The sequence below is a fragment of the Dysidea avara genome, chromosome 7, assembly GCF_963678975.1.
Source record: "Dysidea avara chromosome 7, odDysAvar1.4, whole genome shotgun sequence".
Taxonomy (NCBI): domain Eukaryota; kingdom Metazoa; phylum Porifera; class Demospongiae; order Dictyoceratida; family Dysideidae; genus Dysidea; species Dysidea avara.
Window position 1 is genome coordinate 35,414,982 of NC_089278.1, and position 23,802 is coordinate 35,438,783.

Here is a 23,802-nt window from a genome sequence, read left to right on the forward strand (position 1 = left end):
AATTAACTTGGTACATTTAGCTAACACTTTATCACCTCATAGACAGTAGGTTCGTAACGTCATCTGGTCTCCTTTGTCACTTGTGACTCCTGCTGCAGAGAAGTCACTTACTGTAGAGCGGGTCACTCTTTTTAGATTCAAAAATGCTCTATCATGCGAGTAATCTAGGCTAAATATAGAAGTATGTCTCTAATATTTTCATTCAGTGGATTCACAAGTGAGTTGAATGTTGTGTGTATGCATTCACTAGCAACTCCTGGTGATACCACATAGTAGCACACATAATTTATAGTCATTTGCATGTGGGTTTAATACTGGTAAACTTGTGATGGAGGTTAAAACAAAAACACTTAGTGATGGGGGGGGGGGGGTATTTGTCCCCCTTTAGCTACGCCTTTGATGTCAAGTGCCATATTTGGTTGTGCAATCACTCGTAGTAATGGACCTTATATAAAAATGGTGGTGATAGTGTGGGTACTTTGTACAGGGTTGTATCATACAGTACAATAGTGCTGTATAGTAGGAGTGGGCGCGGCCCACAAAAATCACCCAAAAGCCAGCCTCAATTTTCCTTGATGACGATGAGGCAGTATTGGTTAGACAAAACTAAGCCCACACATTATTCATGGACTTACCAGCATTCTCCTTTGTGTCCCATTTATCTTTGCTGACAGCAAAAAGTGTCGATTTGGCAGTAGCCGGCACGTGATGGCTTCCCTTCGTAATGGAAATCGTCCGTATTTTTCATAGTGGCTATTTTGATTGCAGAGGTGCTTTTCGAACAGTTCATGATTCGTACTGTTGTGTAACGGGTTGAACATAGCTGACAACAAATACTCTACTTTTCAGATGATAATTGCTATAGTTGGATGTGCGGCACCATTTCAGATGTGGTATGCGTGGGTTCACCAGTCATAATAATTATTTACAAAAAAAAGTTAACAAACAAGTACACACAAAAATTGGAATTTAAACTAGAGTAGGGACCATAGCACTTTGACAATAAGTACCGAAACAAGCTGGAGTAGTGCATGATATTAAATCACAGTAAAACAATAAGTGTTATATCCCTACTGTGCATTTCCGTTATGGTATCTTGGAGCACAGTAGGGATATAACACTTCTTATTGTTTTACTGTGATTTAATATCATGTACTACTTCAGCTTGTTTCAGTACTACTCTAGTTGAAAATTCTAAATTTTTTTGTGTACTGGTTGGGAGAGATGGGTTTCGCTATGATAACATTCACATACTGCAGCAAGGAGGCATAAATACTAGTCTTACAAAACAAATACATGCAGTTTTGTATCCATATCAAAACTTAGGTCTGGTAGGATTGTTATGAGTCACCACATGACATTAACTAGTCCCAAGTCATGAAATCTGCAAACAAAGTTTATTTTGGTTACTACAAATGAAATTGTGACAAAGTACATCTCCATACCAACTGACCATTTTGTCAATTATGATGTCAATGAGGATAAGGCCTATATGTCATAGGGCCATGACAACTTCCTTTGAGTAATCGCCTATGAATGGCAATATTATACTAGAACATGTCTTCAAAGCTATAATCATCTTACAATAGAATGACTATCTGTTCACCTACTTAAGTCATGATATGGCAGGAACCACGATGATCATTTCACAAAGTAGATATACCCATTACGTTCTTGTGCTACCAGTATACGATTATCAATTTAGTAGGCAATTACCATACTAGCATGAGTTGGTTTCTCTCTGCTTCTCGTATCAGTAAGGCCAGGCAAACTTGATTACTTGCTTCTCATTCACAAAAATTTGGATTTCCATGTGTAGGTGGGAGGTCATGACCACAAAGGTTGGGGCGTGGCCCATGAAAAAACACCACCCAAAAACCAGCCTACATTTCCCTGCGATGATGAGGTAGTAATGGTTAGGTAAAACTAAGCCCAAACAAAGCCTCCAGGTTGATCCGAAACACTTTCAACAAGAATTTTTATTTATCTTTTAATTATTAAATGGAATTTTCTATTGACCGACTCCGACTGACTAAGTAACTGATTGACTGATGCCTTCAGACAAGCGTAACTCAATAATGGCTACGGCTATGGACTCACTGTTCGACATTGCTTCAGCCAGACACGTGCCTTTTGGCATACTGCATTGCATTCTTCATGGCCTTACAGTGTCCTCCTTTGTGTCCCATTAATCTTTGCTGATAGTAAAAGATGTTAATTTGGCAGTAGTCCATGATGGCTTCCTTTCGTAACGGAAATTGTGCATATTTTTAATAGCGGCTACTTTGATTGCAGAGGTATTCTAGGTTCATAATGCTGTGTAACAGGCTGAACACAGCTGACAACAAAGCGCAATGGATACTTCACTTTTCAGATGATAATTGGTAGCTGAGACCTAGGCCCATTTCTTTCTTTTGATGTGGTATACATGAGTTCACAGTCATAATAATTGTATTTTACAAAAAGGTTAACAAACAAGTACACAAAAAATTAACTAGAGTAGGGACCATAGCAGATCAGTACTGAAACAAGCTGGAGTAGTGCATGATATTAAATCACAGTAAAACAATAAGAAGTATTATATTCCTACTGTGCATTTCCGTTATGGTATCTTGAGCACAGCAGGGATGTAACACTCAGTGGCGTCAGCACGGGTGCAACGGGTGCTGGAGCACCCCCACAAATTTGTCTGCGCACGCCGCAAAGTAATTAAATTGATCACATGATCAGGAAAAAGCTATTCTGACAGTCACGATGACGATTACCTCAACAATTCCGATGTTGCAACTTGCCACAGCTCACCATTGGCTAACTGTTTAACACTAGTCAGTGCGATTATTCGTGATTCAGAAGAAGTATAGAAAACAATGGATTCACAATCCAACACGATGTCACATGCAGAGATGAATAAGATTGGAGTACAAGATTCCAATTAACAGATTCCAGTATAAAGTTTACGGAAGTGACAAAGGCGAAGGTGATAAGACGCATCAAATACCGCTAGTAGCAGTAATAATGTGGATAATATTGAATAAGAAGGTGTGTACGTGTGTGTCGATACCCAAGTACATGTGTTGGATGTACCCCCCCTCCCTATTTATTGATGGTAGCTGTTACAGTTACAACAACAGAGAGATCGATCCTTCTCCAGTCTACAAAGTGTTATTAATTAAGTAGTCTGGGAGTGCATGTTAACTGAACAACTTGTTGCTTCAGAACAGAATTGATGATTTAATTGTTAAAGCATTTACATTTAACACTAGGAAATAAATCAATAAATGTGACTGGGCCTACGAATATAGGGCATGTGGGCACATGATTTTTGCCTGCTTTTTCAAACTTTCATCACTCATAACTTTTTGTATCATTATGTTATAGCAATGCAAATTTCAATTCTTAGCAAGCATTTAATTGGCTTTATGATGCAAGTTGCAGAATGCAAATATTCTGTTCCAATACTGAGATATGATATGCTTTGTGACAGGGTGTAGTTTGTACCCACATGCCCTGTTTTCACAGGCCCGGTCACAAATATAACTGATATGTTACTATAAATGATGATTTTTATATAATTCGGCCAAGGCCGTTTTTCCATTGTAACACATACACAATATAATACGTACTGAGACATTTATACCAGTACAAATGTATGTAAATTATTGTAATACAGTGTTATAGGGTTTCAATCCATATTTGTAATTTAGGTAGCTACTGTACTATGTGCATGTATGTGATCATTGTTTTGTCCATAAACATGTAATTTGCAATGATTTGAGGTATAAAAATCTAAAAATGTCATCAGCGCCTAGGGGGCTGTGCCCCCCAGACCCCCTGCAGGTGAGTCCACTTTCCACCTCAGCACCCCTGCCTGAAATATCTTCCTACGCCTCTGACACTTCTTATTGTTTAATATCATGCACTACTCCAGCTTTAGTAATTTTTATCGATGTGTTATGTCTATACATTATACCACCATTTCTGAGGTGCGAGTTTGCTGTGCTATAAAATGATATCCAGTTTTGTTAGCATCAGAGGTGGCGGTGAGGTGATAACAGCAATAATGAAATTAGAGGTGATGGGGTAAAAAGGGAAGCAAGCAGAAACAATTAATCAAATTTATCTGGCGTATCCTCTGAAACAAGTTTTCTGATTACCACTAATACACTCAACAACCACTTCATGGCAGTATGGCAACACATCCTTTATCAACGGAGAATGAGGATACAAGAAGCATGACTATTGCAACAACATGCCAAAGTTTGCACTAAGTACACTGCAGCTGAAACTTGATGCATTCCCACCCCCCACAGTGGGAAAACACGTTTGTCTTGTTTGGTGGGTCTGTCGCAGTAATCTCTCGCACCCAGCAGCAGGCACTGGGAATGAAATGTCAAACGATCGCAGCAAGGGATGGGATATTCGACTAAATCTGGAAATGGCTTCCCTCTACACAAATACACTAAACGAAACAAAGCGCCTGGCACGAGACTGTAGTCCAACCCTCCGCCAGAGTGCATTCGTACATAGGATCCATATTACAGTAAGGGGTAGCAGGAGATATTTAGTCAGATAAACACAAAGTGGGGAACAGAAAAAAAAAGGTAAAACAACTGAAACGAAAAACACAACACTAAAAAACTTACTATTATATGCAGGCACAGACTGTACACTGGAGCAATCACGCGATAGCCATCTGCGTCAGGCCAGTTGCAAGTGAGGTGTTTGTACTCCAGCGTAGGGGCGGAATATCTCTCAGGGAGTGTCACGAGACTGACTGCTGCTACCACGTGACCACTCCAAGGTCAAACAACTGCCGGTTCAATGAGTTTAGGTGCCAACTTAACTGCATAGCTAATATTGGCGCGAAGCCAGAAGACTCCCAACACCCACAAGGAGTAGTCACTTCCATCTAGATATACTTCCATACCGCCAGTTGATACGCTTGCGACCGGGATCGATAGTCGAAAATTGCCTTGATCGCTTGATTTCACCTATATAAAATAGCCTTGATTTATTTTATATTATTTATTTTATTTAGGTATAGCCTGTACAAGGGTGCTTCCCTGAACACACATTACAAAGAAAAATAATAATAACACCGGGCCCAGTACGCCGCTACAAGGACAAAGGGATAACAACACAAAAGTACACTAGCTATATACAAAGAAAAGAAACAATAGTTACATTTAATTAATTTTATGTAATTAAATTAAACAAAACACACAGAGACTTAAAAGCTATGTACAAAAAAAGATGATAGCTAAATGGCATGACAAAAAGAAATACTTTACAGATTTGATAGTGAGCGTATCAAAATTCTTGATCGTCTACCATAAAAGCCTAGTAAATCCTTGTGCTGTTAAAGGTTAGCTTTCGAAGGTGCTTGATCATCACATTTGCCATAGATATACTAACCCTATACTGAGCTGGTACTGCGGGTAGTGGTGGCTACCTGTCTAAAGGACTACTAAAATTTAAAAAAATTACATTTTGAGATGACAAAATTGGCTGAAATCAAGTTGAAAATTTTTACTGAATGTTCAAATAATGGAGTTAGCTATAATACAGAATTAGCTAACGTCTACTGAAGCGGCTATATACTAACATTGCAAAAATAATGTTTTTTTCATTTCCAGAGAATTTCTAATCACATTAACTAGAAGGTGGATAAAGCCAGTAACTCAGTGTATGTTAAAACTGCTAGTGCTTTAATCCAAATAATTATACCAACTGTTTTAATAGAGTATAATATGATTACTCTATTGGAGTATCTTAACTCTAAATGTAGAGGTGCAACCAACCCCTTATGTTATGCCATTATATCGGTAATGAATTTACTAGAGACAGATTTATCATATGTGACCTGGTCTGCGAAAAGGGGTCTTATAGCCTTTCCAAATTGTCACAGTCAAGTTTTGCTAAACATAACTCCTCAGGTTTTCAACCTATCACCTGCGTATTACACCAAGCCATATAGTGCTATGTTAGGGGTATAAGGAGACCAAATCTCAGGATGATACCACATTCACAAGTCAAGTTACAGGTTGCCAAGTACATGCAATTGAAAAGGCTATAATTATGATCCCTGGCCGGGTCACATAATTCGTAGTCTGGCGCGGCCGCCCCTTCGCAAACAGGAAGGAAGGGGCGGCCGCACCTGACTACTATTTCAATCATAATCAGCCGGCATCAAAAAATCCACCACTGCAGCCATATGGCTTGCCTTAACCAGTTGTAAAGTCCAAAACGTAAATGCATCGAGATACTAGACTCGCATAGGGACTGTAAATAAACTGCTGCGCCCCCACACAAACTTCTTGCAGAGAGTATCCGGAGCAGTGTAGAGCTGTCACGTGTGCTATGGCCTTAATCCGATTCTTACTCCTGGCCTCGCTCCTGGCAGCTGCGTTGTACGTACAAGGTGAAGCGCTAAACGTTCATGTGGTGCCTCACACACATGACGATGTTGGCTGGTTAAAAACTGTCGATCAATACTATTATGGCGGTAAGTGGATGCGTGATCTTTAGCGAGATCTTTAGTCACGTGATTTCTACCCTATTTATACAGCCAACACGACTATACAGCACGCTGGAGTACAATACATACTGGACTCTGTGGTGAAACAGTTAGCTAAAAATGAAAACAGAACGTTCATATATGTGGAGATGGCATTCTTCATTCGTTGGTGGAGAGAACAGACAAACAATACTAAAAATCTAGTAAGTGCTTCCTGGGGTGGACTTTTCCCAAGTATACATGTACCCTGATCCTGTCATATTAGTAATACACCATGTACCTCATATAGAGTGTATTTAAGTGACAAATGTGGCATTTAAAAAAAAATCTAAATGTATCTAAAGTCTCAACAACAATGTCACGTTTCCACCAGAGCTAGTACAGGAGTAGCTACCATATAGCCAGAAACTTTGGTGAATTTACCATGATGGAATTAACAGTTTTGGCAATTTTGTTAGTAGCTAATACAGATTTTTATTGGACAAACAATTAGGCAGATTTTAGTTGGGCGAAACACCACTCACTCACCAATTTGCCAAACTTTCAGGCTATTCAGTATAAGGTAGTCAATTACCTACGCAATATCTATAGCAGGCTGTGTATAAAGGCTGTTTGCATGCACTCAAAATTAAACATACTATTATGCTATTCTATCAACTTGTAGTTGACAATTGCCATATCATGATAACCTGCCACAAAAATTGGCTATATAAACAAGGCAGTTACAATCAACTGGCAATAGCTTATAGAGACCAATGACCACTATGATATGCAATGCCTACTCAAGTAAATACTGTACCACGCCCTAAATAATAGCCACTGATTTATATATTGCCTTGGTAAATGTACCGTTATGTGATGTTCAAGGTCACTAGATCCTATAACTGTATCTACGGGTCCATTTTATCTGTAACCCATCAACATATGTATCTTGGAGTGACGTTGGATGATCACCTTTCATGGTCTACCCATGCTACTAATGTTGCTAGTAAGGCTACAAGGATGTTAAACTTTCTCAAACGCCACCTTACTAAATGTTCAACTGATATCAAGACATCTGCATATTTATTATTAGTTCAACCATTAATGGAATACGCATGTGTTGTCTGGGACCCACATTACATTGTACAAATAACACTTTTAGAAAAAGTCCAGAGGCGTACTGCAAGATGGGTCCATTCTGACTATAACTATCACAGTAGTGTCAGTACTATGCTGGAACAGCTTAATTGGTTGCCATTAGCAAAGAGAAGGAAGCAACAAAGGCTAAACATCTTTTACCAAATAATGCACGACATGATTGGCTTATCTCTACCTGACTACTATCACTTTACCACCACACATACTAGACAACATCACCCATTCCACCTAATGATACCATCCACAAGTACCACTGCATATATGACAAGCTTTTTCCCGAAGACGATCAGAGAATGGAATGCACTACCAATACCACAGATAGAAATGGACAATTTAACTAAATTTTCAGAGGCCATAATTGAATGTCTGTAATGTATTTACTTGTACCTTGTAGGGCCTAATCAGCCTCGGCTGTCTGCCCTATTTAACTAATAATAATAATAATATTAACTGAGCAAAGCTTACTGGCGTTGTGTACCTCTTGTAAGCAAATATCAGCTGCAAAGTAGCTTGATGTTATTGAGCGTGTGTTCTTTTTTGCTAATACATAATATTATATGCAGAGGACACAGTATGTACTTCTAGTTAATGAATGTACAAAGGAACTGTGAAGGACGCTTGCATAAACTATAGTTAAAGCCTTAAAGTACCAGGGATCCACACAGGTATATTTGGTTTAAATAATGTGGAGATTCAGGACAATGCTTTTGTTACCGAGGCAGACGACACAGTGTAGCTATTTCTTGTTGTATAGGTGAAGCAGTTATTAGATCGTGGTCAGTTGGAGTTCATTAATGGTGGATGGTGTATGAATGATGAGGCCACTACTGATTACAATGCTATAATAGACCAGATGAGTCTTGGTTAGTTTAGAGTAATGTTTTGTGAAGTGACCTTTAGTTTAAATGTCCTATAGTTTTTAATATGTACCTGCGTATCTACCATAGCAACACAACTTACATAATGTATAGTACATTTTTTAAGCAGATATCGCACAAAGCAGCAATACTTTTGCTTTTAAATATATCCTTGTGTGTTGTACAAGAATACATACTTGTTGAGAATGGAAATTTCATTGTCGGCAAAGCCATTGTGAAATACTACACAAATCACTCTAAAAATTTTTAACCAACACACGACCACAGGCTAGCTATGGATACATGCCATTTTTTGTATTCCAAAAACATGTATGCCTATTTTTATGTTTGTCGCTATGCACCCGTGTTTTAATGCGTATAATATTATTTGAAAGACGAATTCCAGTATTAACTTTCCATGCAGTTATGGTAGTTTACAAATTTGTGCCAGTGAATACTGATAAAGCAACTTTATGAAGATGTTGTAAACACACTTCCCAATGGCTCCATGGGCATAAAACTATCCCAAAATGGTGTAGCTAGACTATAAGAATTGCAGGTTGAAAAGAGGCGTGTCCCATCCACTTGTGTACTAGAAATGTAGAGCAGCCTTGAGAGGTAATTTGGGCAAGAGAACAACAATAGACAAACTATATAACAGTTGAGAAGATGCATTTTTGTGTGTAATTCATGGTGTAAAACAGAGCTAGAGTCAACGCCATTCACTCGCAAAGTCATAAAAGCAAAGTAAAGCAGTTTTAAAAATGCCATTTGAAGCAACGCACGGGACTAAAACTCATCAAGATGTGTTAAACTAAACATTAAACATATCTGCTACTCACTGAAATTCGTTTCTGAACATTTTAGAGTTCTTCAACTCGCCACAGTGAAGGGGGTGTGGCCCATGGCATGTCACTGAAACCGCATTCCGGGCACTTTCCTAAGGGCTGCTACAGCCGTTTATCAGTCAAGAATCAACATAACAAGCCTCATAAGCTATCAGAAATGGCGTAACCCTTCAATTTGAAAAGGGTGTGTGTGTCCCCTTTGTACGCAATCGAAGGTTAAGGACAGCTCCGAAGTTTTGTCTTATAAGCTACCGGAAATTTAATTCAGAAGGTTGCTATTGATGTTCAGCGTGGCATGCTGCTTCTGTAATGGCAACAATTCCATCATCCCAGGATTGGGAAAGAGTTTGCCTCTCTACCCACTGTTTAAGCATGACAACCTTTTCTTTTATCTTTAATATTAAACAAAAAAAAAACTTCCATCATTAAAAATAAATAAATAAAAACATAATTAAAAAGAGGACGTGCCTCCTTCGTGCATGATCGAAATATTGAGAGCAGTTGTCTTAAGGATCTGCACGAGAGAAGACTACATAATAACTACAGATAGCTACTTTTTACAGATTGGTAGGGTTTTCCAGCTATATAATTTCAATGCCTTTATTGCTGTGGATAAAAGCATTTAACATGTTGGGTGAATACAACCTGTGCATGATCATGCCTTCTCAAAGTCTATAGTTCTTCCATAAGACTCAGATCATGAGTACATACTCTACCTGAAGCTAGTAGACAGATGTTTGAGCATCATGGAGCAAGCCTTCTTATACTATATTACTGCAGTACTATATTACTGCAGTACATATTACTACATGCAGTGCACACCAGCCATAAAATTGTGTTGTCCATGTGCATGGACATGAAAAAAAATCAGAAACTAGGGGGGCAAAAATTGTAAATTTAAACAAGTAGAATAGGGATCGAAGTTGTGATTTTGAAAAAACTGCATAAACAAGAAGTAATAGGGATGGTGATTCACAATACTGTTTAATACATCAATTAATACAAGCCAAGCAGTTTGTGTATATTGAATTTAAGATTCTTATTTTGGCTTATTATTTGAACAGTCGAAATTGGAATCTTAAATTCAATGTACACAAATCAAACTGCTTGGCGTTAACAAGTTGTTGAGAGGTAGTAATAGATTGGGATCACTAGGGTACTGTGTTTGTGTACAGTACATGTGATGAGTTAATTTATATTTCACACTACAGTGATGTAAAGTGTTTGGACTACACTAACTAGTACTTGTATGCATTTACATGTGTCATAGGTTTGAGGTTTATTTCCAACACATTTGGCTCGCAATATCGACCACGAGTAGCTTGGCACATTGATCCATTTGGACACTCAGCAGAACAAGCTTCATTATTTGCTATGGTAGGTATCATGTGATCTGTAGTGTAGTGATAGTCCCACATTTACTGAGTTAATTGTTGATGATGATTTTGACCACAGATGGGATTTGATGGGTTCTTCTTTGGTCGTATTGACTATGATGACAAAAAACATCGACTACAGTCCAAGAGGATGGAGATGGTATGGAGAGGTAGTAATAGTTTGGGATCATCTACTGATTTGTTCACTGGAGTACTGTATAGTGGATATGGTCCTCCTGGAGGATTTTGTTTTGACAGAGCTTGTGCTGATCAGCCCATTATGGTAAGATCAGAGAAATGTACACCATATTGTGAACACGTGTGCACATGTGTTTGTGTGGCCATACATAGCGAGTGAAAGTTTAGGTGAGACTTTGGGTGCCTACACGTTCACCTGTAAGCATGGTAAAGCCTTCCATAGGGCAACCAGATGTACCCTGTGTATGGCAGTCAAAGCTTTGCTTGTGTGTGCGTGCGTGCGTGTGTGTGTGTGTGCATTATGGGCATGTACAGATGCACAAGAAAAGAGAGTATTCAGCTACTACCATATCAGACGGCCATACCTTTTAGTAAATACTGGGCCACCTGTGCACTACTAAGATAATGAGGGTCATTACAGTCAAATCCTAAGGACTGGTACCCCAGAGGTAGCTGTACCATCTCTCATGTGTGATGGTAGGTCACCCATAGTCTCACACTTTGACCTAACGTACTATGTAGACACTACATGTGGGTGCACATACATTCATGTTACATAAATGTACATAACAGTCACAAAGCACATACAGTGGTGCCCATCCATGTATTCAGACATGTTGGGACCATGACATTTAAGAGTGCCCTTATTCAGTATGTACATTGTAGTCTGTACGTGCCACTTGACATAGTGTACACACATTGTAGGTTGTGTTGATTACTGTCACTACTCAATGTGTAGGATGATGAGAACTTGTTTGATTACAATGTTGAGGAACAAGTGGACAGTTTTGTGAAGGCTTGTAAAGATCAGGTTGGTCTATTAATCTGTGATAAGGTGTGATAATGATGATGTGATAATGATGTCTCTTTAAAGGCACAACATTATCAAACGGACAATATTATGATGACAATGGGTGAAGATTTTCAGTATGAGAATGCCAACACTTGGTACAAGAACCTTGACAAGTTGATGTACTATGTCAATAAGGTATGTAGTGTGTATTATATGGTATTTCTTCTTGGTAGACTATACCAAGAAGTTCTAAACATTATGCACTCTTAATACAGTGAATCCTGTCACATAAGGTCATTATATAATAGGTCACTTGTCTAAACTGACCATTGTAGTAACCTTCAAAAATTTTCATTTATATCTGAAGTGGCTTACTTAATGCAACCACTTGCATAGTAACATCAAGAGACTTTGGCCAGGAAAAGCAACTGGAATAGACAGGTTTCACTGTAATGCTGTTATGTAGTCGTTTATTTTATGCTGTTATGCGGTTTCACTCTTATTGAGCATAGGCTCAAGTGGGAATGGGTCAGTGTCTAATGGTAATATTCATAACAGTTATCCCACCATACTGTGTGCTTTTGTAAATAGATCTTACGTGTGTCAGTATAGTGGCACACCACAAAAATTGTGCACTTTTTCATAACATCATGAAACTTTCTGTATAAGTAGTACTCCCCGTGACATAATTTTTTGATATGGTGCCATCGCAGATTTGACCTTTGGTGACCTTTATGGTAGGGCTAGGACAAATATTGAAATTTACCTTCAAATATTCGCTAATAAAATGTCCAAACGTTCGAAGCTTCGGTGTTAGCTTTAAAGTTACAGGTTCTTAGGTTTTATCTTTCTAAACCTATTGAATAAGTTTGTAAGCATTTGGAAAGTGCAAAGCAGTAGTACTGAATGCCGCAACCAATCGAATACAAATGGGCGTATCCATACTGCAATCATGCACAGGTAAACACCAAGTAATGGCTAAAAGTACACTTTCTATGCATTATCTATCACTTTATAAGGTGTTTTAAGGCTGTAACTATAGTAGCAAGCTGAACTGCGATGGTTTAAAAGTGGGCGTGGCACACAAAGATCGATCGCAAAGAGATAAACATTGATCACACAAAAGGAATAAGCAGCTACAATAAAGATAACCACATTTATTTGTAATTCTTTCGTAGACTATGAGTGCATTACAAAGCTTCGAAGGATACTTTTATAATTCGAAGTTTACTTAACCTTCAAACCCACAAAGCATTCAAAGCTTCGTCCCAGCCCTACTTTATGGCCATTTTTGCCCAGAAATTTGATCATTTCTGTCTTTATCTCCCTGAGGCATTATTTAACATGATGCCAATATAAAGATCTTGTTGACCGAAACAACTTAGTTTTTATTTGAAGTTGATAGGTGATTTTATTCCAATGTATCCCATGAATTTTGAGATAATTTACCTCCCCATGGGTAATTACACCCCAAGGGCATGTAAACTCAGAGAATTTTGGAGGTAATAAAAGCGATCATTTTATAACTTCAAAACAAAATTACCTATTAACTCCAAATAAAAACCAAGTTGTTTCGTTCAACAAGACCATTACTTTGCTACCATGTTTTAGCATGTCAATCAATGCCTCAGGGAGATAAAGACAGAAATGATCAAATTTCTGGGCAAAAATAGCCATAAAGATTACCAAAGATCAAATCTGCGATGGCACTATATCAAAAAATACATGTCATGGTAATACTACCTATGTGGAAAGTTTCATGATTTTATGAAGAAGTACACGATTTGACTAATTTGGGGGTAATGCCGCTCTACTTTGTCAATAGTTACAAGGTATTGTGTATTTTATGATTCGCTATACGTCCCCCACAGCGACATGGATCAGTGAACATGTTCTATTCCACTCCTACACGCTACCTTGATGCCTTACACAAAAGTGATTTGACTTGGACACTAAAGACTGATGATTTCTTCCCTTATGCTGACTGTCCATGGTGTTTCTGGACTGGTTACTTTACAAGTAGAGTTGGTCTTAAAGGATATGTCCATCATCTTAATGGTCACTTACAGGTATGTGTGTGTTGTGTGTGTGTGTACATTAAGCCCTAAAATAAAAATGGCAGCAGTAGTGCCTGGTGTACAGAGAGATATTGGCAGTTCTCTCTACGCTATGATAACATTTATAAATTCAAACGAAAACACAGGTGAGACATACGTAATAGTTGTAGCATGAACATGAGGGCTTTTCCTGATGTGTTTGCCTGTCTACCCAAGGCAGAGGGCATACATATCAGGCAAAAGCCCGAATGCCTCATGTTACAGCTAATATGTAACACTTCCCATCCATATCATGCTGATAGCCTGCACAGGGTGATCAATCACCCAAGCCAATACGAGTGCAACCGCTGGATATTATATATGCATGCATAAAAATTTCAGTTACAGGCCAACAGTTAGTACATACATTCTGGTTATGTTCAGTTATGATGAATGGACAAATCCTAGAGATATCACGGAGAATTTCGGTTACGCAAGTTTAATGTTTTAGTCAGTGCGATTGAATCATTTATGGAATAGTTACGGAGTTTACTAAAGCCTAGATAGGTAAGATTACTTGTAGACTGGTTACTTCATGTAGAGTGGTAACTTTGTGATGGGAGTATGGTCCATATTCACAAACATGCAGAAACTGTTGGTGAATTAGCTGAAGCTTTAGTTCTCACCTTGGCCCAACGTTTCGCAGGGTAGCGACCTCTCTGTCTGAGTGATTTTTATGGCAAAATTCAAAGTCGTACATACTAATCACATGGGTATTCTTTGATTCCCACAACTGATTTGATTTCAGCCTTAACGTCTATATAATTATTGCCCAGTTGTTGCCCATTCTACATTTTGTATGTTGCCCAGCTAAGTAACAATTGTGTGATAAGGTTCATGCACACCTTCTCCTAACTACATAGATCATAACCAAAAACCATTACTATGGAGTAGGGCTAAGTGTTGTAATCGTTTTAACGGTATATCGTGATATTGATATTTGTGTGTAGGGTGGTGTGTGTAGTGTAGTATTACTAGTAGACGTACTGCATACTGATCCAGTCTTATTGTTAACAGAGTTGTCGACAACTAGAAGCCATACACGGAATGTTCCCAACTATGTCACCACAAAGACTTGGTATGATGGGTATGGTCATGCTGATCATGTGATCTTACCATATTCTGCAGCTGAAGCAATGGGTGTGGCTCAACACCATGATGCTGTATCGTAAGTTGTTCATCTTCTAATAATTCTGGTGTGGATAGCTTATCTCTAGTGGTACTGAGAAACAACATGTTGCTGATGACTATGCAAAAAGATTACACATTGGACAAGTGGAATGTGAGGTGAGAATGTAATACTGACTTGAATGTATAGCCTATGTGTGTACTCATGTGCATACTCATACATTACATGTAAATGCCTACATTACTTAAGCTGTACATGTGTGTCATTAATGATCTCTACTGTGTTCTTGTTGGTAGCAACTAGTACAACAGTCAATAGGGGAGATGTCACGCAAGTCAAGTAGTGTAGCTCCACTGAAGTTGGAGACTTGTGAATACTTGAACATTAGTGTGTGTCCCCCAACAAGTGGATTCCTAGACAGTGAAGTGAGTTGTAGTGGTGTATAGTGTACTGCCAAATGATGAGGAATACACCACCAGTCTTATTATATCAACATAAATATTCATGGCTTGGTCCCAAACATTTACATAATTGACTAAATAGATTATAGGTGATGGAAACAGAGGGAATATGTGACTCGCTGAGTGAAAACCTGACTTGTTTACGTAATTCTGTATTTCAGATAAATTCCATTGAAATACATTGGGCAAAAGTGCATGCTATATAAGTAATTTTATCCATGTTATAATCACTTCAGTAAACAGTGAAGGAAGACTTGAATTGAAATGCTTCTTTATGGAGAATACTAATATCTTTATTTTGTTTCTGTACTATGAAGCAAATGTGAGTTACGTATGTGTGTTTGGTTGGTTACATGTATGTTGCGGTAAAATGTTTTTAGTGCCACTTCTAAGCTTGAACAACCTTCTTGCTTAACGGCATGTGTAGGCCAAAAACTATACTTTGATGAATGCCCCAGTTCATGGTCATTGCACCCGAGACTCATGATCGATTAAACAAGTGTCTGTAATTTTTTTCCATATAGGCACTGTACAAATCTATCATTTTGCTCTTCTTGTTGTCTATTGCTAAACTCCAAAAGCTCTTACCAGATAAGGCTGAAATTTTAACATCCCATTGGTTTTTCCCTCTAGACAACGAAAAAGTCGTAAAATGAAGTTTGAGGAAAATTCAAACATTTGCACAGTGGGTCACATATGCCATCTACTAGAGCAGTCAACCATTCTAATCGAACAGTCACATTTCTCTTAATGCTGTCAGAAGTTTGCTATAGCAACACCATCTAAAATACTGTCTCAAATCTTTTGTGTTTTGCAATTCTTTCTGGGGGCATGCCCCAGAATGCCATCCATTAGCAAGAGGAGTACAAAAACCTTTGTTTCGTATCAATACTCCCAAGGAGATGTACAAGTATGCATTAGACATGCAGTTTCTCTCTAGACAAAGGCAATGGAATTCAAAGTATGCACAAAGATGTGGGGTTCTTGTAAATTTGGTAGTATGTTCCAAAACCCATCTAGATCCACCACTACATCCATGTCTGTTATGTACTTTAAAGTTTACTGTGTAACTCTCAAGGCCAAAGTTGACCCCCAAAATCTTTAGTCTGTTACACTGTCCCATCATTCTGTATTATACACTCTGTATGTATACATTGTGTAAACCATTAGTTACACATTCCATTTTCTGTGTGTAACCTGCTATGTTACTATGGCCTCCTATATTACCAAATGATCTCATTTAATGCATTATCATCTTATTGAAGAGGTCATGAAGTACATTATTGGTATGTTTGGACTTGGCCACTAAATTCACTGTATTAATAACCAATTACATATAGTTTGTACACAATTTCTTAACCCTTAAACCCGCAGAGAACTTTTCAGAAATGCGAGTTTACACAGTATGGGCACACATGGTGACACTAGGTGGGGTAACATAATTCTTACAGCCTCCAAATACACATAGATTAAAGGTGTGTTCACTGGGCTACTTGGAGAAAGTTAAATGAACACCGTATCTAGTGTGGCTTACTTGTTATGAAGCGATGAACAGCGACGAGTTGCGTGTCCGTGTTTCAAAATTCTTGCCATATGTTTAGTTTTGATTGTGGGTTTACTCACGTGAGTCATATATGGCCTGATAGGAAATTTCACAAGAAATCTAATGGAAGTTGCTGCAAAGTGATAGGAGCAACTACCTATCAAGTTATCAACCATTTTGTAAGGGTATGTAAAGGGTTATCGTGTTTCCTTACCGAAAAGTTATTTTCACAGCTAGTTTTAGCCTCACCATTTAGCATTAGGGTAAAACCCAGAGGAGAGTGGAAGTGCTGCGCGAAAATATTACATTAATTGCATACCTCTGTTTAGAATTTCACGTGAGCCTGAATAGTCACAATACAAAACTAGCGAACAGTGGGGATCACTGGGGATCATTAGATATTTAGATTGTACTTCGCATAAGCATTACGATGATATACTTTGTTTTATAAAATCACTTAGTTTTTAAGGCAAAACTGATAAAACACTTTCACGCGTAGTACGCTTGCACTAACCAGGTATGTATGTTCTTCAACAAGACAATGATGCCACACTTCATTACACCATCCACACGATTTAGTTAATCGCAGAAAACGAGCATTTAGCATAATTCAGGTGCTTAAACCACTTCCACCCTCCTCTGGGTAAAACCCTAGGCGTCATTTTAATCCTTGTTACATCAAAAGTAGAATGTCGTAAATTGCATAGCCATAGGATGGACACTTCGAAAGTTACAGCGCTTTGTGCAAGGCATGTGTATTTATTACGTTTAAATCCAGTTTTCTGGATTATGCGGGTTTAAGGGTTAAACTTGTTGTCATTCCAGTTTGATGTGATGGTGTACAATCCACTTGCTCGTCATGATGACTACATAATGGTAAGGATTCCAGTGACAAGGAAGGACTTGGTTGTCATGGATACTGGTAGCAATGATGTCACATGTCAGGTGAGTAGTTCACATAATCTAAACTGTAACAGGTTAATCAGGATGAACAGATGATACCAGTATCTCCATCTACAAAATCTGTGAGAAGAGATCGTGGTGATGCTCCTTATGAACTAGTCTTCATAGCAACAGCTCCACCCCTTAGATACAATACTTACTTTGTGAGACATGCCAGTAAGTTACTAGTGTCTACATGATAGTGTTACATGATATTGTTAGGTAGGGAACATCAATGTGTCACTAGCACAATAAGGGAACCTGTTAATGATGAACATGTTGATATTAACAATGAGGTTTAGTAGTGGTTACCATGGTAATGTTTATACAGATCACATGATCCAATAGTATTACAAAGTGACTGTGGATGGTGGTTCTGGTGATGTGGAGAAAATAACCAATGAGATGTCAGGAATAAGTATTGATGTGAAGCAACACTTCTACTGGTATTTAAGTAGTGTTGGGTACAATTCCAACAGTTCACAGGTAATTTGAATTATTAAATAGCATTCAACGGTGTTTATTATTATTAATTAATTAATGATATAGACATACACTGTATCCATGGTATTACCTAATTATTAGTTGGGCACTGGAAAGTGTGTACAAATAACTTTGAAAAAAATTGGACCATCACGAAAACTCTGTTTGAGGTGCTTACAAAGAGACCTGAGAAAACAAAACTGTATACCAGTGTCCAACTTGTGTGCAAGAATATGTAGAATTTTCCTGACCTATTTATGCACGCTTCGTATAGCTAATAGTTACTTGGCATGGATTTGCCCGTTCTGTATGGTGCATTTCTGTCTAAACCACAGATAAATAGCTCTGGTGTTTACACACCTAACTATCACTGAAAATTCATTGCTGGTGTGATCCCCCAACTTTACTCACTGGACCATTTTGTTTTACTGTGTACTCATTTTATGCACACTTATCCACTACTGTATATTTACAAATTTTGAGATATGCAGTTTTCACAAAATGACGAATTTCAGATTCACAGCTGTATATTCGTGGATGATCACTTGTTTTCCCTTAGGCCATCCGTTATTTATGTCTAGTCTTGATAATCATTGATATTCAAGGATAAAATATTTGCAGTCAGCTAAGAAATTGCAAAAATACGCTCCTTGATTAATTATGCATATGTAGTGTATCCACAGATTTTTCAGCACCGATAGCATGCAGTATGGTAATACTGCATAATGGCAGGTTTGCACTCTCCTATCACGATGTAGGTGCCTTGACAGTATTGGTCAAACCCAATAGTGCCTTCACTGCAACTTGAGTTACTGGCAATTGATTGTTACACAAAATTTGAAGGTACCCAAAAAATAGCCACCCTCGCTGACAGATTAACTCTAGAAAATGAAGCAAGCTTTGCACACAATAACGTTGTCATGGTGCAGACTTTGAGGTCCAAAGTGTGCACTGTGACACCATGTTTGTGTGCAAAGTACACTTCATTTTAAAGTATTGGTTAGCGTACCTTCAGAGCAACCCCAGCTTCCACAAGTTTCTTGAGGCTATGACTGTTAATGAGTTAATTAATGTTTAGTCTGCAATTGTCCTACACATAGCGCAGCTGTATGGTAATAGCATGACTTTTTTTTTTCTTGTCGATTCTTTAGACATCAGGAGCTTACATATTTCGACCCAACTCTTCACAGGTTTATGATGTCAACAACAACAACAATACCAAGACTAATATTAGTGTTGTTAATGTAAGTCTTGTTGTGATGTTACCATGGTAACCAGTAGGATATTATAGGGTCCAGTGGTCCAGGAGGTATGGCAGGTGTTCTCACCCTATGTTAGTCAGGTGATCCGATTGTATACTGGTACCAACCATGTTGAGATGGAGTTTACCGTTGGACCAATACTAACTAAGTATGATCTTTTATTGAAAACTAGTTACAGTGGAACCTCCCTTATCCCGACCTCTATTATCCAGGCACCTCCATTGTCTGGACAGCCCAAATTGGTCATGTGGCTTGTAGTTTATTGACCATAATGAAGTTTGGTTTAGATAAAAGCACAAGGAGGGAGCCTAAAGGTTGCTGTTTACCTGTTTGGTGGCTTGTTTATTCTACTAATAACTACTTGCTAGGTGATAATGCATTTTTAAACCTCAGTGCGTGGGAGTATCAAAGCGCGCGCTGGGTTATAACTACCATACAGCTAGACAGAGCGGTGCTGCTACTGTACGATATATTAGTTATCACCCAGTGATAACTAACTTATCACCCTGTTGCGGAGCCACTCAGTCTCTTTCTTGACATCATAATAACCGTGAGTGGCATTGCTTACCAATGGAACAAAGAGCCAAATAAGGAAATATTGATACAAAACACACGAATACAGCACTTAAAACTACCTAAATCTTACAAGAAAACTGTTAATCCTTTACACAATAACACTACAAGTTACCAATACGATAGTTTAACAAATGTCAAGAATAGTACGTGACGATTTTCGCTCCAGCAATCACTCCCAACGGTCAGTATGGTGAAGAACTAACTTCCTCTAGCTTCATCGTTCTATCTTGGACTATGGTAGCCACTTGTTGGTCTTTATTTTTCTCTTGCACACCACGCGACACCACCATACCAATTTCTGACGAAGGCGAATCGTACCTGGAACCGCTGCTTCATAACACCGCCCTTCGCTACAGTTTGTAGGCAGTATGTAAGGTCTCTCTTGTAGCTACGAAGTAGAATCTCCACACAATTCGGACGAAATCTTGAGCACAGTGACAGGAACTCAAACCGGAACTTAATTTACTATCCGTAAACTTCTGCGCACTCCCGCACACTGGGTTATAAAACAATTATATTCCATATACTCGGATGATATCATTGTTATTACACTCGTCCTCGGCTCCGCCTCGGACTCGTGTAATAACAATGATATCACCCTCGTACCGGGATATAACTATAACTTACAGCCCAGGGGAGTGACCATGAATGCTCTGTAGTGACATCCCCTCTGCCCACTAAGCACTAACTGATAGCAATAACAACATTACCTGTATTTAAGTTAGTCACTTTAGCATAATAGCATGTTATTCTTAGTTACGGACATTTCTGAGATACGGACAGTAGTATGTACCAGACCGCCCGGATAAGAGAGGTTCCACTGTATGTTATATAAGTGTCTAGTGTACAGTTTATAGCTTTGTAAAATTATCTACATGATACATACTACTACATGTAGAGATTATAAAGGAAAGGAGGTAATCAGTCGTTATGATACTAACATGGTTACCAACCAGGAATGGTTCACTGATGCTAATGGACGTGAGATGAAGTCAAGAGTGTGAGTGATAATGTAGCCAATCAAATTAATCAATATCATGATAACAGGAGAAACTACAGACCAACTTGGCAATGGAACAATACTGATCCAGTGTCTGGGAATTACTACCCAGTCAATAGTAGGATTTACATGAAGGTAGAATAGTAAACTAAAGCACACATAGTTGTATTATGTATATTATAGGATACTTCTAGTAATACTCAGTTTACTATACTAACAGATAGGTCACAAGGAGGGAGTAGCTTAAAGGATGGTAGTCTGGAGTTGATGGTAAGTTACTGTCATTGTGTAGTATATACTGTGTTCATCTGTACCTGTAATTGGCATCACTTACATGTTTTGTTATGTGTTACTGAAGTCATTCTCCTATTATTGTTGTATATCTGATGAGTCTTTCTGTGTATGTTGCAATCAATGTTGTACATTTTCTGACCTGCTATGTAAAACTTGAACTACCATAGTTTGCATTTGTCCTACTTTGTTGTCATCAAGAAAACCAATGGTTTTTGTTCTGTCACTGTGATAACAGCAAAACAACTGATTTTTTCCACTTTTTACTGAAGCAATAAAAGGTATTGTCAACTGGTTTTTAATGCACTTTATTGCACAAAATTTTTTTTTAAATAAAAGCAGTTACCATTAGAACACACCAACACATTTTCTACTCTAAGGTTGCTGTGGCCTCACTGTGGGTAGGCCTAGCTTGCACACATTATCTGAGTGACTCTAAATAGCGTGGAAACCTTGGCGGTGCATCTGAAGCTCTCCAAACAAAGTAGGTAAAGACAGAGCTAGAGAGAGTAGCAAACTGTGACTGCTGGTATCAAAGATTTTACTCCTAGTTCATAATGTCAGTGTCACATAGTGACATTAGTGCCCTCTCATGATGCCTGTCTTGTACAGAAAGTCAGCTCATTAGCTGTTAGTGTACTGTTCATTTCAGTGCCATGAGTTGATTTCTACTTTTACACCAGTTTTATTTACATATTGCTACTAATAGGTTCATCGCCGTTTACGTCATGATGACAGACGAGGGGTGGGGGAACCATTAAATGAACCTGGCCAGTTTGGAGATGGTTTGATAGCCAGGGGAAAACACCTACTACTGGTGGACAAGATTGAGAACTCTGGTAAACTCCATCGTCAAAAGGGAGAAAGACTGCTACTTCCTCCCACAATTCTGATACACAGCAACAGAAAATCTATTTCAGAATTTTCAAAGAACTACAATGGCATGGTAAATAATTATTATATTAGTACAATGTTGCTGTTAGGTCTGCACCAATTATGCCACGGGGGAGGGCAACTGGGGCATTTTGCCCCAGGCCACAGCCTGAAAGGGGCCCCAGGAGGCCCCACGAAGGGCCCCTTGGATACCTGTTTAAAAGATTGATATACTCTAATAGAGCAGTCAGATCTAAATACTCTAATAGAGCAGTCACAGTATTCTTCAGAGGAGCAGTGTAGCAAGCTTATAAATAAGGAGAAATGGTTGGTGAGGGGTAGTTATTGTCATTGTCAGCATGTAATGATTTTTTTTTTTTGTCTTCAACTTACAGCTTGGGTGAAGTTGTGATTCTGAATGGAAACCTCCTTGCCCCTGGGGCCCCACTTTAACTCTTTGCCCTGGGCCCCTTAATTTCTCTGGGCGGCCCTGCCAAGGGCATAATAGGTAGGCAAAAGTATTGAGTACAATGCTAACACATAATAGCAAGAGTCCATAATAAAGAACAATTTGTTGTGCATTGCGTATCAGAGGAGTTGCACCACTCCACTTTTTGTAAGAAGTAGATTAGAATACCATACTGCAGCAGACACATCTATACATAATGGAAATATCACTTACGATGGAATGAGTAGCTGACAATTGAGATACTCTAATCACCACATATTGTTATTGGAACCTTCAAAGGTATTTAATAGAGCAGTCGAGATTTTAAAATTCTCAGGGCATAGCGGGAGACAACTTTTAGAGCTGATAATGGAAGCCCAATTACTACTGATGGTCATGTATTACACATATGTACAGTATACACTTGCCTATTTTGTTATTCTATGTACTATATACAGGTCAGTGGGTTGAGGAGAGAGTTACCAGAAAATGTTCACCTGTTGACAGTTCAACTACTGGAGAAGACAAGCCTCTTGTTGAGACTAGAGAACATGTTTGCTGTAAAGGAAGATGCTAACTTGTCCACCTCTGTAACTGTCAATGTGAAGGTACTAACTATAGGAAGTGTTATTTGTGAATAGATGGCTTTTGGAGTGCATAATTTGAATGTGTTTGTTTACCATTTCAGGACTTGTTTGTTACATTTGAGGTGATCAGTTGTGTAGAGATGACACTGGGTGGTGATGTACAGTTATCAATGGTAAACAGACTGAAGTGGAACATTGGTACACCTTCTGTGTTATCTGGTATGATTATGTCATAGATGATCATGTGAGCTCACGTGATCCTTACAGATACTACTAATCCTCAAGTAGACCCTACAACTATTACACTTACTCCCATGATGATCCGTACCTTTATATGTGATATTAGTTATCATTAAGAATTTGTTAAAATGTTTTTTTGTTA

The 23,802-nt window shown here is 38.5% G+C and overlaps 2 protein-coding genes across 3 annotated transcripts in view; one reads left to right on the forward strand and one right to left on the reverse strand.

The window, feature by feature from the left end:
* The window catches only part of LOC136260803 (uncharacterized), a 119,272-nt gene extending 114,492 nt beyond the window's left edge, over positions 1-4,780 (reverse strand). For both annotated transcript variants that reach the window (XM_066054672.1, XM_066054673.1), the window contains exon 1: positions 4,644-4,780. The gene's annotated coding sequence lies outside the window, so the exon portion shown is untranslated. The remainder of the gene's footprint in view (positions 1-4,643) is intronic.
* A 1,554-nt stretch (positions 4,781-6,334) lies between these two features.
* On the forward strand, positions 6,335-23,802 carry LOC136261849 (lysosomal alpha-mannosidase-like). The gene is made up of 25 exons (XM_066055928.1): positions 6,335-6,505; positions 6,569-6,720; positions 8,412-8,520; positions 10,633-10,739; positions 10,818-11,021; positions 11,676-11,747; positions 11,811-11,924; positions 13,601-13,798; positions 14,843-14,903; positions 14,954-14,993; positions 15,043-15,112; positions 15,251-15,379; positions 17,784-17,903; positions 17,954-18,077; positions 18,123-18,196; positions 18,249-18,386; positions 19,535-19,627; positions 19,675-19,793; positions 21,120-21,221; positions 21,269-21,356; positions 21,405-21,491; positions 22,222-22,458; positions 23,292-23,441; positions 23,522-23,639; positions 23,688-23,802. Exons 1-25 carry the CDS (start codon positions 6,361-6,363, stop codon positions 23,774-23,776), a joined length of 2,940 nt encoding a protein of 979 aa, XP_065912000.1. The 5' UTR covers positions 6,335-6,360; the 3' UTR covers positions 23,777-23,802.

Excerpts from the sequence above, each read along its gene's own strand:
- LOC136261849 (XM_066055928.1), top strand. The coding sequence starts at position 6,361 with ATGGCCTTAATCCGATTCTTACTCCTGGCCTCGCTCCTGGCAGCTGCG. Across the intron at positions 6,721-8,411 it reads CAAACAATACTAAAAATCTA|GTGAAGCAGTTATTAGATCG; the intron begins GTAAGTGCTTCC and ends CTTGTTGTATAG. Across the intron at positions 23,442-23,521 it reads CTGTAACTGTCAATGTGAAG|GACTTGTTTGTTACATTTGA; the intron begins GTACTAACTATA and ends TTACCATTTCAG.